The sequence below is a fragment of the Solanum stenotomum genome, chromosome 3, assembly GCF_019186545.1.
Source record: "Solanum stenotomum isolate F172 chromosome 3, ASM1918654v1, whole genome shotgun sequence".
NCBI classification, from domain to species: Eukaryota; Viridiplantae; Streptophyta; class Magnoliopsida; order Solanales; family Solanaceae; genus Solanum; species Solanum stenotomum.
The window spans coordinates 8,549,260-8,574,912 of record NC_064284.1 but is presented as its reverse complement, the minus strand read 5'-3'; the positions used below and the strand labels follow the sequence as shown (position 1 = coordinate 8,574,912).

The 25,653-nt window shown below is 33.6% G+C and overlaps 5 protein-coding genes across 5 annotated transcripts; 4 read left to right on the top strand and 1 right to left on the bottom strand.

The window, feature by feature from the left end:
* The first annotated feature begins 6,871 nt into the window (after positions 1-6,871).
* Positions 6,872-9,467, top strand: LOC125860888 (probable inactive receptor kinase At2g26730). Its single transcript, XM_049540926.1, has 2 exons — positions 6,872-8,200; positions 8,724-9,467. Exons 1-2 carry the CDS (start codon positions 6,922-6,924, stop codon positions 9,302-9,304), a joined length of 1,860 nt encoding a protein of 619 aa, XP_049396883.1. The 5' UTR covers positions 6,872-6,921; the 3' UTR covers positions 9,305-9,467.
* Positions 9,468-11,557: 2,090 nt separating this feature from the next.
* Positions 11,558-13,062, top strand: LOC125860902 (RING-H2 finger protein ATL46-like). Its single transcript, XM_049540947.1, has one exon. It carries the CDS (start codon positions 12,007-12,009, stop codon positions 12,943-12,945), a length of 939 nt encoding a protein of 312 aa, XP_049396904.1. The 5' UTR covers positions 11,558-12,006; the 3' UTR covers positions 12,946-13,062.
* Positions 13,063-14,639: 1,577 nt separating this feature from the next.
* On the top strand, positions 14,640-15,337 carry LOC125860920 (uncharacterized). Its single transcript, XM_049540969.1, has one exon. It carries the CDS (start codon positions 14,702-14,704, stop codon positions 15,086-15,088), a length of 387 nt encoding a protein of 128 aa, XP_049396926.1. The 5' UTR covers positions 14,640-14,701; the 3' UTR covers positions 15,089-15,337.
* Positions 15,338-16,085: 748 nt separating this feature from the next.
* On the bottom strand, positions 16,086-21,910 carry LOC125860887 (probable cyclic nucleotide-gated ion channel 16). Its single transcript, XM_049540925.1, has 6 exons — positions 21,273-21,910; positions 20,243-20,452; positions 19,048-19,352; positions 18,156-18,267; positions 17,408-17,644; positions 16,086-17,046 (listed from the first exon to the last, which is right to left on the bottom strand). Exons 1-6 carry the CDS (start codon positions 21,693-21,695, stop codon positions 16,294-16,296), a joined length of 2,040 nt encoding a protein of 679 aa, XP_049396882.1. The 5' UTR covers positions 21,696-21,910; the 3' UTR covers positions 16,086-16,293.
* Positions 21,911-23,456: 1,546 nt separating this feature from the next.
* Positions 23,457-24,508, top strand: LOC125860911 (protein NUCLEAR FUSION DEFECTIVE 2). The gene is made up of 3 exons (XM_049540961.1): positions 23,457-23,629; positions 23,719-23,810; positions 23,915-24,508. The coding sequence occupies exons 1-3, from the start codon at positions 23,564-23,566 to the stop codon at positions 24,321-24,323; spliced, it is 567 nt and encodes a 188-aa protein (XP_049396918.1). The 5' UTR covers positions 23,457-23,563; the 3' UTR covers positions 24,324-24,508.
* The last annotated feature ends 1,145 nt before the right edge of the window (positions 24,509-25,653 follow it).

The window sequence follows — 25,653 nt, the reverse complement described above, 5'->3', positions numbered from 1 at the left end:
TACATCGAGTTTAGAAATATTTTCAATACTTCTCTTCAATACTTGCATTAGAGCCCGATTAATTCAAACTCGAGTTGAATAGGCCCCACTAGTTGGTTTTGTTGATACGCTCGATTGACAAATCATGTTGCTGCTTTAAGATTGAACGATTTTCCTTTTTTTTTTATTCTTAAAGAATTGCTATTGGCAAGACCAATCTCTCAAAAGCCAAATAAAAAATCCAAATGGTTTACTAGTTCGAACAAACCTAACATTTATAAAAGTTAGTATCATAATATTTTACAGATACAATGAAATAAAAGAAACTCTTTACACTATCGTGCTACTTAAATGTCAATTACACGTAGCTTTTATAGCAAGTATGTGTTGGTAACCTAAAAAAAAATGACAAATTATAGGTTGAAACAAGTAAAAAATTACTTACATTATTAATTAACGTATATTAATAACATTTCATTGTCCAGTATAATTTTACAAATAAATTTGGACAGAGTGGGTGTATGCAATTAGAAATGTTGTTTAAATACATTATTAATGTATATTAGTTAAACGATAGTATTTAGTTATATGCGTAGCTTTATTAATTTGTTGGATAATTTGTAGTGTTTTAAATTTGCAACCATAATTTAGTTGTTAAGAAAGTGGATTTATGAAGTGCAGGTTCAAATCATATCATATATATATATATAAAAGAGAAACTTAGGCCTGTCTACGTGGTGTTACCATAAATCAGAATTCACTTTTAATTTATTTATTTTCAATACTAGTCTTCCCCTTTCATCAAAAGTTGTGACATTTACGAAAAGTTATGACTTTTATGAAGAGTTGCGACTTTTATGAAAAGTGGTGACTTTTATGAAAAAATGCGACTTTAATGAAGAGTTGCGACTTTTATGAAAAGTTGTGACTTTTATGAAATGTTGTGACCTTTCTAAAGGGTTGCAACTTTTCCAAATAGTTATAACATTTCCAATAAGGCACAATAAATATTTGTTCACACTGCCATCTGTTTTCTATAAATAGAGGGATTTCCTCTCATTTTAAAACAACGAAAATTTTGAACCTCCTCTTCTTCTTCTTCTTCACAATTAAATATTTGTGTACTTTACTCATGTTGAGTGACTTAGTGACACCGTTGCTTATGTTACATATCCTACTATGTATTTTTACAATCATTAATTTATACTTATATTATTAAGGATAAATGATAAGATGTAATAATTTTCATTTTCCTTTACGTTATTATTTTTTTATGTAAGCTAATATAGTGTTTTGGTTTTAGTGACTGATAGGTTTTAAGTATTATTTTATATATAAATAGAGGCAAAAAGATTGATTTTTATTGGATAAGGTTATTTGATACCTGTGGGGATAAGATTTAAGTGTCGAAATTAATTGTAGTGAGTGCAAATATTGCATGAACATGGATTAGTTAAAGTGCATGCAAGTTGATTCGGATATTACGATATCACTGTAACTCTCTATGTTCACATGAAATTTGAACATCTTTTAAGTAATAATAAATAAAGTGCGTACAGTACACCAAAAATAATCTTTAGCGACAATTGATTAATTGTCGTTAAATATGTATTTTTAGGGACAATTAATACTCTTTTTTAATGTCTATCAAACCTATAGCAACATTAACTCCAATAACAATTAACTAAGGACTATAAATATTTTTTTTATTTCTTTCTATCTTTCATAAGATTGTGGTAGCTTCCATGCAACAACCAAAGTAAAAAAAGAACAATGCTTTTGAGTTCAATGGGTAATTTAAAGTGCATCGAGTTAGGTAGTTAAGACTTTATTTTATTGCTTTTATGGTAGTTAGACTCCTTTAGCATTTTTATTGCCCTAAACTTATAGGCAATCATTCCTGTAGTTGAGATTAAATGTACAGTAGTTATGAGACTGACAATTCTATTTTCCATTTTATGTGGTTTTACAAAAAGAGAGTTGTTGTTTCGAGGTTTGGATGAACCATTTTAATTTACGCCAGATAATTAGTCTCTTCAATTTCTTATTAGAATCTCTAAGCTTGTTCTTAAATTTATATAGATTTTTCACAAGTAACAACTAGCCAGTAGCTAGTATGCTGTGTTAATAGTTTATACTCTTATATTTGTCTAAATTTATGTGATACTATTTGAATGTTAAATTTTAACTACGATTATATATTTTTGACTCGACTACCTTCCATATATTCTCCATTTTCAATCCCTTTTATGGGCAAATGTGGAAATTAGTAAAAAGACGTACAAAAGTCCCACTATATCCTTGTCTTTGAAGGAAACCCAAAAAGGAAAATGAAAGATTAAAAGCAAGAAAGTGATATAAGAGAAAGGCAAGAAACAAAGAACATGTGAATGAAAAATCAGTACTTTAAAAATGGAGGTGTCAAATGGATAGATTGAATTGAACTTGATCGGATCAAAATGAATTGAATTAACAAATAAAGAGATTATTAATTTGCCAAAAAATTACTTTAACTTAAATGGATTAAAATGTATGTCATAACTCAATCCGCAAAATTCTTACTAGATTTTAATTTCTTCATTTATTCTTTTCTAATTATTAATACCTATAAAACTATGAATTGGTTTGAAATGCATTGAGCATGTAAATAAGCAAATTAATAATCAAATCAAATTTAGATAAATTAAATAAATTATATTTTTATAAACTAATTTTATCGGTCACTAAAAACACAAAATGCTTCTTACATACTTTCACAAAAACAAAGAAGAGCACATGTATATTGCGGTCAAGTGTCACAAGTTTGTAGTGGATGAGTATTCTCATGGGACCACTATAACTTATTTACAGTTTTTGAGAAATTGGGTCATCCATTTAGGACCACTTTCCCACATAAAATCTTGGTATATTTTTGTCACCAACTTATTAATTTTTTATAGTAAATAAGAAATAATTTTGCATAAAAAAAATTGGTTAGTTATATTAAGTTTACTATTGTAAGTTTGTATAAAGACGAGATGAATGGTAGGCTAGTGAAATGTGATGGCTGGTTTAATTGAACTAATTCTTGTGTTATATTTTGGGTTAAATTGGATGTTCTTCTTATTAAGGGGTCATTTTGGTCCATACGTTAGGGTATATGTATGTAGGATTATAATGTGGAGTTCATTTTATTCAACAAAAAATAATAATTAAGAAATTTTTATGCCATGAGAAATAACGTATAAATTGTTATGCGATAAATGTAGATACACAAAATATTATGTAAAGATTGTTTGCTTTTATAATTTTTTTTATTTTGTTAGTTTTTTTTTCAATGCGTATGCTTTAAAAGTCAGATTTAGAATATATTATTTATCGTACTTTATTAATGAGATATGAATTCTTAGTAGGACGTTCTTTTCAGTCATATTCTTGTTATTTCCTACTAAAAATATCATATTCTTGTTTTATCTTTCAATAATTTTATCAAGCATAAAGAAAAAAAAAACTTTAAATAGCGTAGTTTAAATAAAAATATGCATAATTTGAATTCAAAACAAACTAAAATATCTCAACAAACTAATGTATCTGTCTAATAGAAATTTAAAATTCAAATTATCCTAAATTTGAGCAACTTATTAAATTAAAAATTAGTGAAGTAAAATTCAATACTCTCTTTTTAGGGAAGACGAGGGAACAAATTAGAGCTATCAAAGAATTAACGCAAACTAAATGATTGTTGTTTTAAGAGTGAGTGGCTATTTCTAGTGATTTGAGGCTAATTTTTCCTAATCACGCCAACTAAGTATTGCATTAGTTATTGGTTAAGAAAAAGGTGATGTCTAGGCAAAAGTAAATTATTGAGCACTTTTAAGTTGGTGAGAGGTGTCATAAGTAAAGATTAAGCAAAATGATAAAAGTAGGCTTCATTAATGATGCCCAAAATATTTAAAAAGTGCTAAAAGTGATGTTAATTAACTTTGTGCAATAAGACTCTTTCGGTAGACGAAATTGAAACTAAAGTTAGGCCATATTCAATAAATGGAACTCGTAAATTAAATAATGGTCCTTATTATGCTTAGCTTCTAGATCAACTAATTACCAATTTATCATGACTATATTGTAAAGACAAACCTTCCATGGATTAGCTTAAATTAGTACTCTCTTCGTCTCAATTTATGTGACACTTTTCGGATTTCGAGATTCAAACAAGTCTATCTTTCACTGTAATTTTTTCATATATCTTTTAAATATTTTGAATTGTCAATTATGGTGATTTCAATACTTTTTATGTAGTTCATAAATATATAAATTTCATTTAAAAAAAAATTGAAGATTCCATGCGCAAATTCCCGGTCAAACTTAAACTTTCTGACTCCTGAAAAAATGAAAAATGCCATATAAATTGGGACAGAGAATAGACAATTTTGTTAGGGAAATTGAAGAGATCGACAATCACAGACTATTTTTGTTCCTTCTTTTGGTGTCATGCAATGGAGAAGCAAGAATTTTTATAAGAAAATTCTAAAAGTATAAAAAGTATACTACTAAGAAGTCAATATATATTCGTTAAAAAAAACTCTACATGCAATTTTCCTAATGAAGGGGTGTCAATTAAACTCTCTTCGATTTTTTTTGTTTTCAATACAAATATAATTCAAACACAATCTAAATTAATCAAATTACAAAGCTAATACGAAACACCAAAGAAAGGAAGACGACAGGCTCAATACCCATGCATAGTCTTTGTTAGATGGCACACGATCAAATACGGGTCATTTGCACTTTTAGCCTATTTAATGCTGTTTTTAATTTATGTCTTTCGTAACAATAATTTCTTTTAGGCATAAGTTTATATTTCTATTTATCGTAATGTAATATTCACAAGTTATATCTGAATATAACTTGATTTTCTTAAAAAATTATGTTCTACTATACACAAGTTTAATCGGTAAGAAACAAAAATTAAAAATTAATTCATTCGAAGGTCAAAACACGCCATTTTATGATGAAATACTTGATCTTTTGGGCCTAATGTACAAAAGTCCAGCCCAATTGTTGTTACTGTTCATGTGTTCCTTCCTCATATAACCCTTTGTGATTATTTTGTTGGGGGTGTGAAAATGAATTGTGGTGGTGGGCATGAGATTTGAGAGAGCTGTCAAGGCATGTGCCATAGCGCACAAATGCCACTTGATCTTTTATTTACTACTCACATGACATCACTCATCACACATTTTCCTATCTACAGATGTCCACTTCAACATAGAATGCTGAGGATGTAAACAAAATGAAATTTGAATGGTGACTAATTACCAAATATCATGTTTGTTGTAATTATCATATGATTATTTTTGGTTGGAGCTTGACTAACGCTCCATTTTTTCATTGCCAGAGCTACCTGATATGTCTGAGTAAGGAGGAACGACCTGATCCATTACACCACATTGTTGGTGGAGTTTTATGTTATAGATCACCTAACTTGTTTGATGATATAAAAGAAGATTTATTTATTTAGAGGAGAAAAGAAATGAAAAGATGTTGCTGTTAAAGTATAGGCCAGGCATATGACATGAGTCGACTTAAGTGTCACACCAAAGCATTCACATGCAAGAGTTTATTACATGAACAATGAATTGACACATGTTGTGCCAGCTGCATTAACACTATAGCACTTTTTATGTCTATATAGCTGTTTCTTTGATTTTGCATGAACCAATTAAAAGCAATTGCTCCAAATCAAGATGGGATCAAAAAAAAGGCCAGGTGGTAATGTAGTCATGAAAACAACAAAGAGATCAAGAATGGGCTATTATCATGTTTTCAATGATAATAATAATATTGATCTTCAACACCAACAAGACAAAGTGGTGAAGCTGCAGAGGCTAATCCCAGGAGCTAGCCAATTGCCTTCTCATCAATTGCTCCTCCAAACTGCTAAATACATTATGCATCTAAGGCTGCAAATTCATGCCTTGCAAGCTCTTGTTCTCTCCATAAACACATCATCATGAAGCCAAATTTGTAATTCTTTAATTTCTCATCTTGATTGAACCTTTTATGGTTTTTTGGATTTTTGGAATAGGCAGATGTAACTTCTATAGGGGCTAAGTATTGCTGAACCCAATTAATTTTGTTTTTGAGGGTTATGATCATTCTTTTTTGTAGTTTTAGGACATGCATTAATCACTTTTATGTTCAATTGTAATTCAAACTAGCTTTTGCTGAATACCAATTTGTTTTTTTGTTTTTCATATACAATGGTTGTTTTGAATGTTATGATTCAAAATTTCTCTGTTTTTCTTATATATATATACCGGTAATATAGCCTGTTTCAGAATGTGAGATTATCAACTAAAACCAATATGGACTCACACTTCTATTAGGTGTAATTGAATACTTTAAAATGCTACTTCCTTTCAATTTGTTTGGCTAGATTTGGAGTACGAGGATCAAACAAGAATTTTTCACCTTACATATAGCGAATTTCGACGAAGTGTTGAACAGTTTGAAACAGTAGTATCTAGATTAGAATTTTAGATACATTGTTCCTCTGAAGGTCATAGAATAATGTAGTTTTGGAATTTTAGAGTGATGTATAAAAAAGGACCATTTGGAACATTCTTAATATATCTGTAGCAGTATATCCAAATAGAAACTAACTTAGAAGGAGAAATCATGCAAATCTTTGACATTTTTGCCGGCCTAGCTCTTTATTTTAATGACTTTTTCTCCTTCCGTCACCATTTTTGTTACCTCATCTGTTTTTTTGTTCTGCACTACATTGACCTTGTCTTAGCATAATGAGCCAATTGGCCGTTTTAGCTTTAGCTATATCTTATTTCATAAATCATAGTACTACTTTGTTAACATTTTGCTTGTTGCAGATAGACAATTACCCAATCATTTTATGAATTTACGTGGTGAAGAAGCAAATATTTTAACGTCTTCACACGAGCAATGATTCCGAGTACAAGATGGGTAATTATGAGTATTATCTTTCAGATGTTGCTAGTACTTGCAGGTTCAGAGACTCTGGAAGTGAGACGGGCATTAGTTAAGTTTATGAACAAGATATCAATTGGGAACATTTCAAAAGAAGTAAACTTTGGATGGGATTTATCATCTGATCCATGTACCAACAATTGGGAAGGGATAACTTGTGATTCAAGAAACCAACATGTAAAAAATATTGTTCTTGATCAGAAGAATCTCACTGGAATTCTTGATGCTTCTTTTGTCTGTGAGGCTACTTCCCTTGCTGTACTGAGCTTGAATGAAAACGAAATTGTTGGAACATTACCTCAAGAAATATCAAACTGCAGACGTCTCACACATTTGTATCTCCGTGGCAACAAATTATCAAGCAATCTACCAAGCTCTCTTTCGCGGTTGAGCAATTTGAAAAAAATTGTAATTTCAGACAATGCCTTCTCGGGGCAGATACCGAATATGTCAAGAATCTCAGGGCTGATAACTTTTTTGGCTGAAAGAAATCAGCTAACAGGGCAGATACCTGAATTTGATTTTTCCAATCTTGTAGAATTCAATGTCTCATACAATAATTTAACTGGTCCAGTTCCTGATGTCAAGGGCCAGTTTAGTTCCAGCAGTTTTTCGGGTAATCCCAGATTATGTGGAGTGCCATTGCCAAGCACATGTCCACCCTCGCCACCACCACCTCCCCATCCAGTTGCTAAGGAGAAAAAAGTTTCATACTTTATATATCTTGGCTATGCTATTCTTGGGCTGATTATCATACTTCTACTTATATGGAAGCTTTTTAAGTTCATAAGGAAGAAAAAGAGCAATAGTACTCCAATGGATCACAACAAGACTATTAGCTCTTCTGGTGTTACAAAGACTCCTAAAAATAGGTCAGAATATTCAATAACATCTAGTCCCGAAAACTCTATGCTCTCAGCATCATTTGAAATCCTTTCAAGTCCTCTGGCTAATAAATTGAGATTCGAGGATTTGCTTCGAGCTCCAGCTGAATTGATTGGGAAAGGAAATCATGGAAGTGTTTACAAGGTCAATGTTGATGGAGTGACATTGGTAGTAAAGAGGATCAGTGGTTGGAATATTTCGAAAGACGATTTCAAGAAGAGGATGCAGAGAATACATAGAATGAAGCATCATCATGTATTACCCCTTGTTGCCTTCTATAGTTCCAAACAAGAGAAGCTAACAGTTTACAAGTACCAACAGAATGGCAGTCTATTCAAGCATCTTCATTGTAAGTTTTATTAGCGCAAACTTAAATATTCTCACTTGAATATCAAGCCATAGAATGATACATGAGTAATAGGCCTTCCTGTAAGAACTATCAAGAATTGATATCAGTAAAGTAAAATGTTAGATAGAACTATAGTTCACTTTCCATATTCAGGGTCTAGCTAATTCAAAATCTTAAAGTATTTTGTCAGTCTACGCTGCTCTGGCTCTCCAAAATATTGCCACACCTGTGTCAGATCCTCCAGTAAAGCATTACTTTTGGAGGATCCGACACGCACCTGCCTGACATTTTTGAAAAGTTTGAGTAACATAGTTGTCGGTTGATGAAGTAAGAAAGAAACAATAGTAATTAGTATTATTAGTTTGGGTAGCGAGATAAGTGATCTGATTGTATCAATATCTTTTTCTCCATCAGTGAATAGAACTTAAAACTCTTAAAAATAATCAAGTAGTAACTAGTTTGTCTATTATTCTTTGAGAATGAACATGGAAAGGTAAAGTTACTGCATAACTGTTCATTTCAGCATCTCAGGGCAGTAAAGTTTTCGAGTGGGCGAGCAGATTAGCTATTGCAGCCAGTGTTGCAGAGGCCTTAGCATTCATGCATGAAGGCCTTCAGAATGATGATATTCCTCATGGAAACATGAAATCCACCAACATTCTGCTGAACGATGACATGGAAGCCTGTATCGGCGAGTATGGTCTAATGCCCAACAATCAAGACCAGTCATTTGTTGCTCAAAGTGATCATAGCATCAGAGAAGATGATTCAGTTGCAATTACAGCACGTAACGCCTTCAATATGGATGTTTATAGTTTTGGAGTGATTCTTCTTGAATTGCTCACAGGGAAGCCTGTTCATGCTAGTGGATATGATTTGTCTAGGTGGGTAAATTCAGTAGTTAGAGCGGACTGGACTGGTGAAGTTTTCGACAAGTCCCTTATTACAGAGGGTGTAAATGAAGAAAGAATGATCAATCTGTTGCATGTAGCTCTCAAATGCATAAATACATCACCAGATGCAAGGCCTAACATGAAGGAAGTTGCTTTCATCATCAATTCTATTAAGGAAGATGAAGAGAAATCCGTGTCCGCGTTCAGCTAACAAATCAAACACAGGGCTCCAATCCAAAGGCCTGGATACAAAATTTCCTATTTATACTTTTCTTGTTTGGACAAATGCTCTATCATTTGATTTGGCTACAGAGCTTCACAAATCACTCTGGTAAATTGTTAAGAACAAATATTCTTTTGCTTTCTTGTGTTTATTCAGGATGACATGAGACGATTCGATTGATCTGATACATGATAAGGTAAATTGTTAAGAACAAAAATACTTTTTCAATTAAGATTTTATCAAAGTTATAGGAGAAGCTCAATTCATGGAGTCTACATCCTTTTCAAAACTTGAAATTTTTTCGGCTTTCTATAGCACATCACTAATATATTTTAACACTAGCTATTTGCATTAAGTTTAACAGTTGTCTTGTAGAATTACAAATCAGATATGTGTGAAATGTGAATCACTCACTGGACATGGAATCTGGCTAGATTGAAAACAAATATTTCCACAACTACTCAGCTCATAAGTCATTATTTTGTGAACTGTTTCTTCTAGTTCTAGATAACCTAATGACCTTTGAAAATTTCCAGTAAGACTTAGGGCCATTTGGAGATGATTTTAAATTGTAATTTGAAATCGCTGATTTGAAGTTGAAATTTTGTATGGACTTCCCCACAATTATGAAAAACTACCAAAACTTTTTCCAACTCTTATACAATCTTATCAAATGAGCAAATCACTGTTCATAAACAAGATATATATCCTAAGGTGTCACATATCTACAGACTACATATTTCTTTTACAAATACACATAATGTAGTAACTAACTATTCTTTTATTTAATTTTTTCCAGTGGTACAAACGATCTCTTTACGTCAAGCATTGCTTTTTATTTTTCCTTACAAAATTTAACATGACGAGTCTTTTCAATTAAAAAAAAACTGAATTCACTTGGAATTTAAAATCCTATTCATTTACCTATGAAAATTAGCAATTTCAAATTTAAGTTGAAGTTTTGTACATATTTTCATTTAAAAAATTTGATTTCGATTCAAATTTTCAAATTTGAACCTCAATATCTATGGCCAAATGCGTACTTAATTATACCTTAAAATGGTTATTGAACTATCATCAATCTTGTCCAAGAAACATCACCATATTTTCTATTGGGCAAGTAGAACAAACATGAAAAGCAGACAAAGTTTTCCAACAACTTTTAATCTGTCACATAGATTAAGTAGCAGTTGCCCCACATATATAAGTTAAAATCAACATCTTCAATGATTCTGTTGCTTAACAAATATCCCATGCGCTTCCTTGTCCATCATATATCGAAAGTCAATTCAGGTTAAACACGAATCTAAATAAGTCGGGCCAGTAAAGTTTCAAATGGTTAAAACAAAAGTTGAAGAAATCTTTATTATTATTATTTACCAACTGAACAGTTTTTTCCTTTTTTTTCTTCCTCTCTATCACGGGACCATCATTGAGAAAGTGCTACAAAAATACATAATTAAGGCCAAAGTTTAATAATATGGTAAGTAGACCTACAAGGAAGAGTATAAAACTTGCTTGACAATGAGGCAATATAGAAGAAAATAATATATATTTTCTATAGTGACAAATGGACATAAATAGCCGGCTACCAAAATAATAACCAATTAATATATATTTTTGATACAAAATAATATATATTTGACTAAGGAATGTAATTATTTTTAACTGACTCACCAAATATGTAACTTTGGCTTCAAAATAATATGTATACACCTATACGAAAAGTAGTGGACCAAACTATTATGCCATGTTTTCTTTGTGGGGCTTGACTTATATTTGTCAAACTTAAAGATGGGAAAAAAAGCAATATGAACGGGAGATTTCTTAATCATTAATTGCAATGATTTAGTATCATTTTAACTACCCATTTGTTAATTAATTTTAATTTAGAAAAACTAGTTTTTGTTACAAGGTTGCGTGATGAATGCACCTTCAAATATACTACTAAAATGAAAGTAGTAGAAACATTAATTAGTTCCTAACAAACCAAACAAATTGACTTTACAATGAAACTACTCCCAGTCTCAATTATTACAATTCACTTTCTTTATAATATATATTTATTAAGTAATCACACAAATATTTATAACTTATTTTAGATCATAAATTTCAAAAATCATTTTTTCTTTATTAAACTTTACGTTAAATCAAACTATATTACATCAATTGAGCCGTAGACGTAGACGGAGGTAGTATTATGTAGTGTTTCAATTAGTCCACGAGGGACAATGTTGTCCAGGGAATAAGATAATTGTATCCACAAAATACACAAAAAGGACGCAGTGACAAAGACATATGTGGCAATGTTTGAAAAAGTCACTTTATGTCATAAACTGCTCTGCCTTCATATTCTGAGAAGTATTGTCATCTTTGCCTTCCATTTTTTCTTCTGTTTTTCCCACATCTATGCACACTATTGACAAGTAGCTTATCAAATCACTTGTGTTTGGTCATATTTGTTTGGCCACATCTTCTTCTGCACCACATATCAAATCTCATATACTGTTCTGAGGTAGGTCACCTGCAATTTTTTTTTTATTATTCCTTCTCTTCTGTTAGATAAAGGGTAGTCTTAAAATTCTCCATTTTATATTCTTTAGCAAGTTTCTTGGAAGAAAAAAAAGATTTGGTTTTTACCCTTTTTTGAGCTCTTTCTCTCCATTTTCAAGAATATAAAATTGTTATCCATGAGCAGAATCAGTCCAATTGTCCTATGGGGAATTGTAATTATTGCTGTTGTGTTCTTTGTGTTTGGTCTTCTTCATCTTCTTCTTAGGTGCTTTTTAAAGATTTCATCTTTTTCATCAATTTCTGAATCTAATAGATTCCCTGAATCATCTGGTTCTCAAGTTATTCAAAGGCAACTTCAACAGCTATTTCGTCAGCATGATTCTGGTTTAGACCAAGTTATCATTGATACTCTGCCTCTGTTTCTCTATAAAGATATTAAAGGCCTAAAGGAGCCATTTGATTGTGCTGTTTGTTTATGTGAATTTTCAGAACATGATAAGCTCAGATTGCTCCCTTTTTGTAGCCATGCTTTTCATATTCATTGTATAGACACATGGTTACTGTCAAACTCAACTTGTCCTCTATGTAGAGGCATTATTAGTTCCACAGTTTCTATGGGAAATCCCTTATTGGGCTCAATCGAATCAAGAGAACAATGGAGTTTCCATTTGGAAGATGGAATTGCAAATGATGAAAAGCCTGACAATGTTGGAGAAATGAGAGTATTTTCTGTTCGATTAGGTAAATTGAAGAGTCTAAATGAAGGGGCCGAAAATCATGAAGACAAAAGTACTCAAGGGGAAATCATCAGCTGTAATTTAGATGCAAGGAGATGTTTTTCCATGGGTTCATTTCAATATGTTGTTGGTGATTCGGAGTTACAAATCGCGTTGCCTAATGTGAAGATTCTAAAAGCTAAGTGTGAGAACACTATTTTTGGGGCTAATGCAGAAGGAAAAAAGATCAGTGCTAGGACTAAAGGTGAGAGCTTTTCTGTTTCAAAGATTTGGCTTTGGTCCAAGAAAGGCAAATTCTCAAATTCTTCAGAAATAAATATTGGTGGACCTTCTGTTAATATTGATATACCAATGACTAAAACAACACAATTTGTGTAAACTTGTATTGAAAAAATTGTATTGCTTTTAGCATAGTTCTGAGATATACATCAAATGCCCACATACTCTTCTCTATTCCTTTTTTGGGGTTTTTTAACTGAACGGGAATATAATACGTTTACGATGCATTCATTTTCGCTGTTCTTGTTGAAAGCTATATGCATTCACAACCTTACATGTACAGAAGTTCTCCCTTCATTAATTGGATTAGGGCTTGCATATCAGTCGGTTCGTTTCGATTTTGAAGTTTATCGGTTTGACTCATTAATTATCGATTTGTCAACATGCTAAGATATTGACATATCGGTTTAATAGTTAAAATTTGACACACAAAAAAAAAAACTTTGAAAATCACTTAGAAATAAGGTGACAAACCAAATGAACTATGCACATAAGTTTGCAAATTGCATTTTGCTTAAAAGTAAATATTTTTAAATTGTTGAATAACCAAGAGTTTGAAACATCCAGCAATAAAAGTAAGAAACTAAATTCTAAGTCAAGGGCTTTATATACAAAATAATATAAATATAATTATTGCATTTGCTATCGGGTTATTAGTTAACCTATTAAGGAAAAACCTCGAACGGCCAAGAACCAATAAACCAATAACAAAAAAAAATCAAAATCGTTAACAAAACCGCTAAATTTATAATAAATCAATAACTTTTTTCGATTCGAATTATCATTTTGGTTCGATTTTGAACCGCCGTAAATTTGGATAGAAAATGTTGATCCACTCCAATGTGAATGAAGCCCACAGGCCCTGAAGTATCTTTTGCACCAAAAAAAGGATGGAATCAAAACAGGCCTTTGTAACGAGCCCAAAAGATCGTTACTGATCACATATTATCTATAAAACAACTAAAGTTTTTAAAGGAGAGTTTGTACATAAATAATTTTTAAAATCATTTTAAATAGAGTACTAATAGTTAATTTAAAATTATATATTATATATTTGTTTTTAAATTTTGCCTTTTATTCTTTTATAATTCTCAATTATTTCTCGTTCTTTACTCCACACTTGAAAATTTATCATGGAGGTGACTTCCTTTTCTGTTTTCCCTTTTTTTTTTTTTGATATTCGAACTTCACTTGTATTATCGAAAAATGGCTAAAAATGCCTCCCCCACCCAAATCCCACTTTTTGTGAGACTACTAGATATATTGTTATTATGTTGTTCTTTGAAACTAGATCGAAATTTGGTCTTCCCTTAAGCGGACGGCAGAATCCTTCATTGTCACGGATCACTGAGGAGAGTGTGAGTTCCTTATAAAGTCCTATTTGTCTAAAATATGTTTAATTTATGCTTCAATACCTTAAAATGAAATATCTCTAGTTTTCACCAGTGTCTCATTCTTACCGTTGTTTGACTTGAATCATTTTTTTTTTGGCCTACTTAAAATATCTAAATGCATGGTACACAAAGTATTCCGTGTTGACGAGGAGCCAGAAGGGCCACAATTGTGATTTTAAAGACAAAAGCCTTGAACAATAAAGACCTCCCAAAATCTTGGCCCAAAGTTTTGGCCCAAACATGAATACCTAATATCTGTGATGCAACATCGTTATCATCAAAAGGGCAAAAAGTGTAAAAGGGAAAGGGAAAGCCAAGTTGAACAAATAAAAAAAAGTGTAGCCACGTAATCAATCTTATCCTAATTTTCACATGTCTTTACATATATACTTCAACGGTTCAATCAAAACATTCACTATAATCATCAAAAGCATTTCTATTTTCTCTCTATAGCATCAACAATGGCAACTTCATTTTCTTGTTTTTGTTCTGCTCCAGTTCAATCATCTGTTAATCGGGTAAATCCCGATTTGACCCGTCAAAAACCAACTTCCGGGTCATCCTCAGCCAGATGGTGGACCCCACTCTTTGGTTGGTCCTCTGAACCGGACTATATCGATTCCGGTTCCAGCAGCAGCGCGATCAGAACCGGGCCGGTGAGGGAGATTTCGGGTTTAAAATCGGATCCAGAAACGGGTCGTTGCAGATCCAAGTTTCAGCCGGGAGGTTTCACGGAAGATAAGGCGAAAGAGCTAAGGAGAAAGACGATGCAGAGCTCTAATTTCCATGACATCATGTACCATTCTGCAATTGCGTCTCGTCTTGCGTCGGATGTTTCCGGTCGGTGACATAATCGCCGGCGAGTTAGGTGGTCGGATTTGTTGGTCCTTTTTTTTGCTGCCAAATCAATCTGTCGACTTGAAAATTGTCTATTTTCTTTTCTTTCTAGTTTTTATGTAATAAAGATGTGATGATGATTTCGAGGATTTTCCGTGGATTGTTTATCTTTGTATGATTGCTTGATGGATGCCAACGTATGATGTAATTCTTATATCTTTAAGATGGTTATGGAATGTAGATTACTATTGCCAGAAAAATTCCAGATCTTGAATTATTTTGCATATATCCTGTAAATTATTAGAAATAGTTTAAATATATCTTTCATTATAGTACTTTTGGTCTCAAAATATACTTGATGGAGTCAAATCCACCAAGATCCGTTTAATCATTTCTTCCCCTATTGAGCTCTGTTCTTTCTCTTGTATGTGACGTAGACAATCTAACCTAATGCAAGCATTAGTAGTTGGGTCTGATGCTTTTGGTTAATTACTTAAAGTTCATCTCTGGAAATTGTTAGATCTATTCTTTTATTGTTCAATGAGACAACAATGGCATTGAGATGATTTGGGTCTCTGTGCAGGGGAAGGATAACTGCCGGCCCGGTGTCATTCAATCCCAACAAATGTTTGATGGGCGGCTCTAATTAAACCAACTCACTTTTGTATAATTTAAGCATCGTAAAGGTATAGATCCTGTTAACCAAAATGTATAACGAATTTGTGTTACATATCTAGAACAAAAACCAAATTACAACTTATTCTCACTGAACGTAATGTTTTGGTTGGATATTAACCTGAGACTAAGCGGCGGTGCATAACTTGGGCCGCAGAGCTAATTATATGAGAAAACACAAGATTGTGGTGACAAGTCTTGGAATGATTCTCAAGTCTGATATGCAATAGAACACTATAGAATAAGTCAATTCAAATTTCATCTATAACAACTTCTTGGATTGATTTATCAATCAAATAATATTCAGACTGTAACTGTTCATTGGTAACAGTGATTTACATGAAACCATTTGGGTGTAACTAAAAGTGCCCATGGGGTTTAAAGCTAGCGGTCAGTTTACATTTGTGAAGTAGTTAACCACTGCACTAGTATTTAGTGGCGCATGGGTTGGAATAAATGGTTTCTTTTGTATAACAAGAAACAGGGCAATAAGCAACCTACCTACTAACTCTAACTCCAACCCAAAACCAGAACTGGCGCTTCAATGACTAGGATCATCAGAAAAATCAGGCTCGTCAGGCTTAAAAAGTTTGGGCATGCGTAAGCTGGATTCACCAGTGTCCACACGCGCCACCTTGCCTCTTCTGGTATTAGCAGCAAATCTTGATGCCAATATTGTAGCTCCAAGTTGCTGAGTACTGCTTTCTGTTGCCTGATACGGAACATTACCACCAGCTACAGGATATTCGCGACCATAATCATCATCTTGGTCCATCCCTCCCCTGTAGTACAAGCTCTCTTCTCTTGATAATTCTTCCCCTAGTATTTTCCTCCTATGGCGTCTCCATGCAGCTTGTATGTAGCAAGCTCCCCATGTCCTCCATTGGTGTGAGTAGTACCGGAATGCATGTTGTAGTTTCTTACTATGGAGGCGTCTGAACTGGTTTGCAACAAACTTGAGCTTTTCAGCTCTAAGTGCAAATGCTTCAACTTCTGTAAGGCATTTCACTGTTCGAGTTGAAGATGGAAGATTAAGATTTGGGTTAGGCACCAAGGCCCATGTTAGCAATTCTTCACCACAAAAATCACCGGGATTTAGCGTAATGGAGTTGAAGAACCCTGACCTTCCTCCATTGGTTGTTGAACTCTCAAGTTGACCTCTAATTATGAAAAGCATCTCATTTACTGGATCTCCTTCGCGAACAATAAACGTGTCTTTTGTGTTCAATGATGAAACAAGGCATTCGCATATTGCATCCAAAAGCTGATCATCCATCTGGGAGAAGAAGGGGACCTGAAAAATTCAGAGAGATGTTACCAAATAGAAGAACCATATGGAAATGTTTAAAGTTCAAAACAGATGGTTGATCCAATTGAAATCAGTAGAAAGGAAGATTTTCGCTATCCCCTTTCACAACTTGGGACTCTTAAAACCTGCTATGTAGATTTCGTTATCCTTGGTGCTACTTTATTGCCTGGTGCAAAAAAATGGGTGCAATGAAGGGAGTAAAGCTGGACCTACCTCAAAAATAGAATCTCTCTACAGAAAGTTACACTACAAAGTAATTAGTCAACAAAACAAGATAGCTCCTTAACAAACTGCACGGCTCCGAATGGATCGAAATGTGTTCACAATAATGAGACAAAAAACTTACACGACGAACAAGTGCCAGGCAGAGGTGCCTTTGAATCTGACGCCTTAAATCCAAGGGTAAGGAAAGCAAAATTTCTTCTTCCTCTACACCTCTTGTAGCTAACCATTTATATTGAACAAACCGACGAACACGATCCTGCAGATCTTCAGGTAGCTGACGGTGCCTCATCCACTCCTCAGTGTCCCTTCTTTTAACTCTCCATTGTTCAAGTCTTGCTGTCATGGATTGTAGATAGCTCTTCACAAAATACAATAGTAGAAACAGTGTCACTTGCGAATAAAACAAAATATTCATTTCCAATGAAATAGTGCCGCCTTTGCCCTGGCCCCCACTCCCCAAAAGAAAGAAAAAAATCCCTTCCTGTGGACATAACCTGGATCCTTATTAGATGAATAAGTACACAAGTCACTAGCAATGAATTCCTAAAACTGACCATTTTCAGTCAGTAGCCATAGTTGCAACCTCAACTCAAATAAGTAACTAGTGTAATGCTTTACACTGGTCATCCACAAGAAACTTCAGCTTTATTAAGTTGTTCAAAAAGATAATAAAGAAAAACGTGTATTTAAACTATGTCATTGTCTACCATTTCAGTATCCTTCCACCTAGTTAAAAACTATGTGATTTCTTTCCATCTGTCCAAACCATGGTGGACAGAGTTACCCAATACCTATGCGGGTGGGAGGTGCCCGGACATGACGGTTATAAAAATACACATTCCAATTTAGTCTTTCACATGAGATATTACCTGCATGTTGCCTATCAGCAGTGCAAAGAAGACCAAACCCAGAAGACAAATAAGACTAGAAAGGAGCGTCTCGACAATGTTAGTGCTGGTAGTAATACTTTGTGCATATGAACTGCAAATGAAGAGATTGAAGAATCCATTAAGCATAATCTAAATGAAATGCAAAAAGAAATACTTTTATAATAAATATCTCTACTACTTTTACAAGTTCGTATAATATAAAAGAGGAAATATTTCATGCCACATTGAAGACTCCTTTCTTTTTTCTTAGAAGGAGTTAAAATTGTGGTCCAATACTTCAACCTGATGACATGAGCAAAGTTAAAGTTGCAACTAAGATGGTTAAAATTGAAGAGAGAAAAAACTAATAATTAACAGTCCAGTATCAGAATGGATATGGAAGACCAAACCTGCTGACTAAGTCGAGCTTCTCTTCAGGGATAGTCTATTGATGGTTAAGAATTATATGATTGTGTACACAGTATGACAAATATTCTTCTTCTGCAACATTCATTTAGATGAATGCACAACTCTGATATTAAGTCCTGCTCCAACTTTAAAAACAAGTTTTCGAAGATGAAAAATTTGCTTTACAGTTTACTGATAACAATTAAAATAAATCTTTCTGAGGAGAGAAAGTTGTCGGCTGACTCACGAGGACTAGTTCCTGAGGGACTTATCTCTTTCATCTAGTCAACAGAAAACACAAACAACTTTCGAGCCCCGACTTACAATATACCCCCATGTCGTTTGCTAAGTATCTTTTTACCACTTGATAAGAATTTATGGAGGAGACAAAGTTCATTATATAGAGAGTTTTTACATTGAAATGCAGACTATCTTCTACATAACTTATTGAAAACAATTAAGAGAGAGACCACGAAGAGAATACCTTAAGCTCTTTAAACCCCACCATAGGCAGTAAAAATATCGATCAAAGAAGCCAGCAGATGTAACTCTTTCAGTATTTGCATCACCAAACATTCCAAACTCAAAGGTTATATCGCGTGTAGCATCGCAACTGTTGAATACCTCAGTGGTCTCTGACCACTCCTGACGCCCAGGTTTATTAAGTGATGAGCAGTCAAGGTAGTCTTTATTACAATTGGGAGAACCCTTTTTCTTCTTCACGCACTCATCCTTCCAGCATGAAAAATGCCTCTCAATAGACATCAGATACCATATAGCTCCTAAAACCTGCACTGACAATTGAAAACTCTGATTAATCACTGTGAACTAATTAATCTCCAATGAACTAAAAATTAATCTCAATAAGGTAATAGTTATGTCATGGCTCATAACAACATCACAGAGTTTATTAAATCAATAACAATGAAAAAGTCATCTTCGAAACATAGGAAAGTTATGCTGCTTATTAGTTTCTTCACTTTCTCCTCTCTTTGCCACAATCAGCAACTACAACAGGCCACATCACAGTCAAATTTCATGCAAACGCAAATGTATTTGTAGCTACTACCACGAAAACTATTGCAATATCTGTAACCACCTAACACCCACTTACTACACCAGATGGAACTGACTTCCTGATTCACTGAAAAGACTAAAAGTATGGACACCCTAGTGTCATTATCCTTCAATTATCAGCAGGACCTTTTTTTAAGGCGTAACTCATGTAAATATTCCAACAGCATTGGTGGTGAGCCTGAAAGGCGAGGGCCAGGCACTGAATCACTTTAATATGTGTTCCTCCTTTCTCCATTCTGAACTTGTCTCTTTTTCTAATCGATCAATTCTCATTCACTTTCATACACCAAAATATGCTGATTCTCCCCCTGCATGCTAGTATGTGCTAGTGTCACCTTTAACCTGTCTTAAATAAGTTAAGTCTTGTTTATGGGTACCTAAATTAGCTACAGTTGAGAGAAGCAGCATATGATTTATATACTGACTTTAGCTTAATCTCTTGTTCACATCTCGTACACTGTACTTTCTAAAAAGAATGTTCCTTTTAGGATTGTCATCTGAGAGGTAATGATGAACAAAATAAGGATTTGAGTTTAGAAAAGGAGGAGCCTTTTGCATGGTTTTGATAAAAGAAAAAAAAAATCAGAGACTTCAGAACTTACATGACTTGCTAGCAAATATAAGAGAAGATTGTATGCGGCACCAGACCAAGCTGTCTTTGCCACAACACCTGTATTCTTAATAATCTTTGAATTTAAGGGGAAAATGACCAACAATCTTGGCACATACTGAAGCATAATGATCAAAGAGATGGAATGATTAGCATGAGAGGGTGATGAGCCATTCAATGGCATTATAAACCAAATAACAATCTGCAAAACCAAAAACATGACAAAGTTACTATTCATCATACCCCCTAAACATTCTTTTCCCATAAGAAGTTCACAAAAATAGAGGGCATCATTACAAAATTGAGTTCAGTCATCAAAACCAACATAATGAGAGAATATTTCACAGAAAGAAAATGTTGGGTGTGCAAACAAACAGTGTCATGTTGGTTGCTGAAATGAAAAAGTAGCTATTTAGAAGGTGTAGAGATAATCTTAATGGTGTGAGGCCTTTTTGGAGAAGACCGTGTGGGCTTTGCCTAAAGCAGATAGTGTCAGCACCATGTTAAGAATACCTTTCAACAACTAGTTTCGGGGCTAATGGTTAGGCGGGACTAGTGTGAAGATGGTGAAGTGATGGCGTAAAACTTGGTTTAGTACCTTCACCCAGCCAAGGTAGCTTGGAGACACTCACATACAAGAAGAAGCCAGCCTCTGGACTTCGGTGGCTATAAATACTTGGATGATATAGGTGGCACACAATGCATCTCTACATAAGTCCATGAGGTGATGGCACATGTGGAAGTTGGTTCGGAGGCTTTTTGATTAACTTAGTTCTAGGAGGAGATTGTTGGTGTACGAATTTTAAAGAAAAGGAAGCTACATATAAGATGTAGCTTCATAATATGGGGCTTTCGATGGGAAAAGCAATATCTTTAGGGGGTGGCTTAGCCCAACAGAACCCTGTGACTATGGATGGATTCATTCAAATGCTAATCATGGATATATTTAACCAACATAAAAATATAACATTACAAACAAATTACTATTATGATTACAAAGAAACTATGAATAATGCACTGACTTGTGGGAGTGGGAGGGCAGCAGCAACATCAATGACAAAGGCGTTTTTTAAGTAACGAATAGCGATCAAGCGTCTATCCATGACCAGCTCACCCTTGCCAAAAACCCGAGTTTTTTTGGAAACAAAAGCTGTACGGAATTTCAAATAGATCTGAAAGCAGGCGAAGCAATCAACCATTAGGCGAAAGACTATTATGGCGTAACCCAATAGATTGTCGGTGCCCATACAGGTATCGATAATAATAGGAAGCAACAAAAACAGAGGATCCACAAAGAGACCGACGAAGGAGGTGAAGAGGAAAATGTGGTTCCATCTGCCAACGAATTCGCCATTTGGATCATGAATCTGCTTCCAAAAGGGCTTTTGCTGGTCGTAAATCAGGGAATTCTTGAAGCGGTTGAGATGCTCCAGCAGAGAATTCATTTTTGAACACAGAAACCCTAGGACACAAGAATGATGGCCATGGAGATTTGAGTATGTTAATGATTGGAGAAGAAAACGGAGAGTGATTCATTTTGATGTGTGCAAGTTAGTTAAGCGCGCCAAAATCACTACTGCTCGTGCGTATATATAGCTTTGCTTATTTTTCCCATCCCTCACTTTTCACTTTTCTTATTCAAATTAGCTCAACAATTAACGCTTTTATCAAAATCAAATTTAATTAGTAATACTCTTTAACATAATAAAAAGTGATAGGAGTATTTCATTATATCTCTTCATATTCTAGACGATTGGAAGTATGAGTCTTTAAAACGAATAATAATTAGAAAATGATGTAAATACTTGATGTTGGAACGTCATTATTGAATTGGAGTATACTAGTTGTTTTCAATAATTAGAAAATGATTAAATCATAATTTCGATTTATATTTATGAAAAAATTCAATTTTAATTTTTAAATATTTTCTTTTTTTACTTTGAAAAGTGATACTACTCTCTTTGTTTGTCATATTTTGACTTGACATATAGTTTTAAAAAATAAAACTAAAAATTGAATCTTGTAATATTAAAGTAAAGATATGTCAAATTTACTAAAAATATAGTATGATCTTAAACATGCAAGTTGAAATTAAAAAGTTATTAAAAGAAAAAAAAATCTTTTTGAATAGAATAAAATGACAAAAAAAATTAAAAGGAGAGTAATATTTTTTCAAAAATTTAATACTCCCTCTTAGGGGTGTTCACAGGTCGGTTTGGATCGGTTATTGGTCAAAATCAAAACTAAATCAACTTAATTGGTTTTAAAATTATCAAAACCAAACCAAACCAAATATAATATACATTTATCGGTTTGATGGTTATTGGTTTGGTTCGGTTATTAACCATACACAAAAATAAAAGAAACAATTCATTCAAAATGTGAAAAAAGTGATAACAATCCATTCAAAACGTAAAAATAGTTAGAATGACTTAAATTACTGAACTTTCGATCACTAAATTTACTATCAATAAAACTTTAAAATTCACTATATTGGCCTAAAAGGAAGAGACAATAACATTTTCAGTCCACAAAGAATTGTCATAGACACTCATATACATAAAATCAATAAGATAAATGTTTTCATCTTGGACATTTTTGCTTTCAATAAGTAAATTATAAAGAAATTTTAATAAAAATATATGTAAGATCTTTAAAGTTGTTTATAAAAACAATATATTAAGTCTGTATATTAATAAAATATATGTATATAATTCATCGGTTCAGTTATTTCTTCGGTTTTTTCGAATAAAACCAAAATCAAACCAAATACTATCGGTTTTCAAAAATCTAAAACCAAACCAAATCAAACCCAAATAAAATCGGTTTTATTTTATCGGTTTGGTTCAATTTTTCGGTTTGAATCAATTTTTATCCAAACCGTGAACACCCCTACAATCCTTCTATTCCATATTAACTTAATTTTTGAGGTTTTTAATTGTTCAAAATAATTGAATTATTCAAAGTTTCAGTGGGATGTTTAAATTTTTTTTTATATTTGTCCTTTCATTTATTGAAGTTTTTATATATTTTAGAAAATAAATTGTACTACTTATAAAATTATATTCATAACTTCACATAAAGTAATAGTGAAAATTATGATTTAAAGTATGCCCTGAAATTATTTTCTTAATAATTGTGCTTTGCGTCACAAGTTCAGTTAATATGAAATAAAGTAATTTTCATAACTAAACAGTTCCTTAGTAAAGTGGATTTGCCTCTGTGTTTTTACCCCGCATGTCACCCCACTAGCGACCATCCATCGACTCAGCTTTACTTTGTCGCCATCAACGAGATACAGTTCGCCGGAATCATGTGCCATCTCCGGCAATTCATTCGCTTCATCTTACTTGCTTTCGCTCTCTACACTTCTCTTCAGGTAAAATCATCATAAAAAAGTGAACAATACAGTCGGCTTTTGCTTGTTGTAATGTTAAACCCTAACTTATTTGATACCATTCTTTACAGGCTCAGGTTCAGGCTCAGGAAAATCTCTCCTTAACAACCAGACCCACTTCCCCTTTCTCGATCTCACTCGAAACCCTTCAAAATCAAATCCAGTAAATTTCTCCGACTGATTTTATTATTTTTTTAGTTGTTCCGTTTAGTTAACCAAATCCTGGTTGAAGATTGAGTTTCTGCGTATAAATACGTTTGCATTTAGGTACACATTTCAGGATGTGGAGTTACTACGACGTGCCCTGACGCATGCATCATACTCAGGAGAGAACAACAGAGCTTTGAGCGTTTTGGGAGAGAAGGTAATTGAAGGTTCGGTGTCTCTGCAATTGCTTAGCAAGGACATCGATATATCACCCAAGGATCTCAGCCGGGTTATTATGGATCTGTCTTCCAATGTGGTGACATCATGCGCTGCTGACGGAGGGCGCTTAGGTTTGCAGAAGATAATCAGGGTTTCTAGGAAGACCAATTCGTCGGCTCCTGCAGTGGTTTGTGGTGCTTTCCGGGCAATGTTCGGAGCAATTGCGATTGACAAGAGTAACTTGGACAGTGCGGGGAAGGTATTCTTGACAATTCATGGGAAAGGCATGCAGAAAGCTATGGCAATGTAAGTATTCAACTGATGTTGATATATTTCTAGTCAGAGGGAACTTTGTGTATTAGTATGTGTTGAAGAGTATCCACTCTGTTTTTAGCTTTGTATGCGCTGTGTAACTAGTTGACTTTGTAAGACTTAAACTATGTTGTGTATCTAAATCATTTGTGTGCACTGCAAGTGAAATCTTTTTCTTTATAACTGAGAAATTCGCGAGGGTCAGTGGTGCATGATGCAAAACACTTTGGCTTGAACCCATGATGTGTGCCTAACACCACAATTCGTGTTGCGTTCTAACCACTAGACCAAATCTCCAAGGGCCACTGCAAGTGGAATATCTTTTGAGCAGCAAAACTAGTATACAGATTGACATGAGTCATCTGGGATGATTGCATGCCCACTGTCTAGCAATCTATTATTCAAACAAAATGTTATTTATCTCACAAAGATCATGCAGGCATTATACTTGAGCTTTTAAAGCAGGTATTCTTAAGTGGAAAAAATACATTCTTCTCTGTGTTAATAGTTAGAATGTTTTGGGAGGAAATTCCATTATTCCATATTTGGTAATACCAGCAGTAGTTTGACATGGATTTTTCCCTGTGGTCACAAGATTTGTCTAAGTAAATGAATATCGTCTTTCCTATTAATTTTCCAATTTATCATATTTAGTTTTGCTTTTTTCCAACTAATCTGGTCAATCAATATGTGTGTTGTACCTGTGTTTCATTATTTTGATCATTTAGTAGATCTGGCTTTTATTACTATGTGAATCACTGAAAATGACTGGGCTCTGTGTGGATATCGCGATGAGCAAGAGTTGACATGCACTACTCTATACATACATGAGTTGCCACTTACACTTGATAAATGTTTTTCGATATGTCCTAGCACTACTCTAGTACTCTATTCCAACATGAGTTTCCTTGCCTTCTAATTAAAAAAATCCATTGAGAAGACCGAGGTAACATGAAAAAATCACAATTATTGTTGAACACATTTCATACTCAAAGGTGTTCTCTGCTAATGCACTATTTTGTTCAAGCAGATCATAAAGTTTATGGTGAGTCAATGGGCAATCATTTTTCTGATAGCAATAGCCGAAAGGGACAGCTTGTAACATGTTACTACTAGTTTATTTGAGTTAGATAGCAGTTGATTACCATATTTGTGGGCAAATTATGTCTATGTGTCGAGACTTCATGGGAGCTTTTGCTAGCTCGGGAAGTAAGTATAGAAATGTCTTGTTTGAGTACCTTTATCACCGACAACTTAAACATGGAGAAAGATTAATCAAATTTCAGATTTAGGTTGCTTTCTTCACAAAAAAACTAAGTCGGATCTTT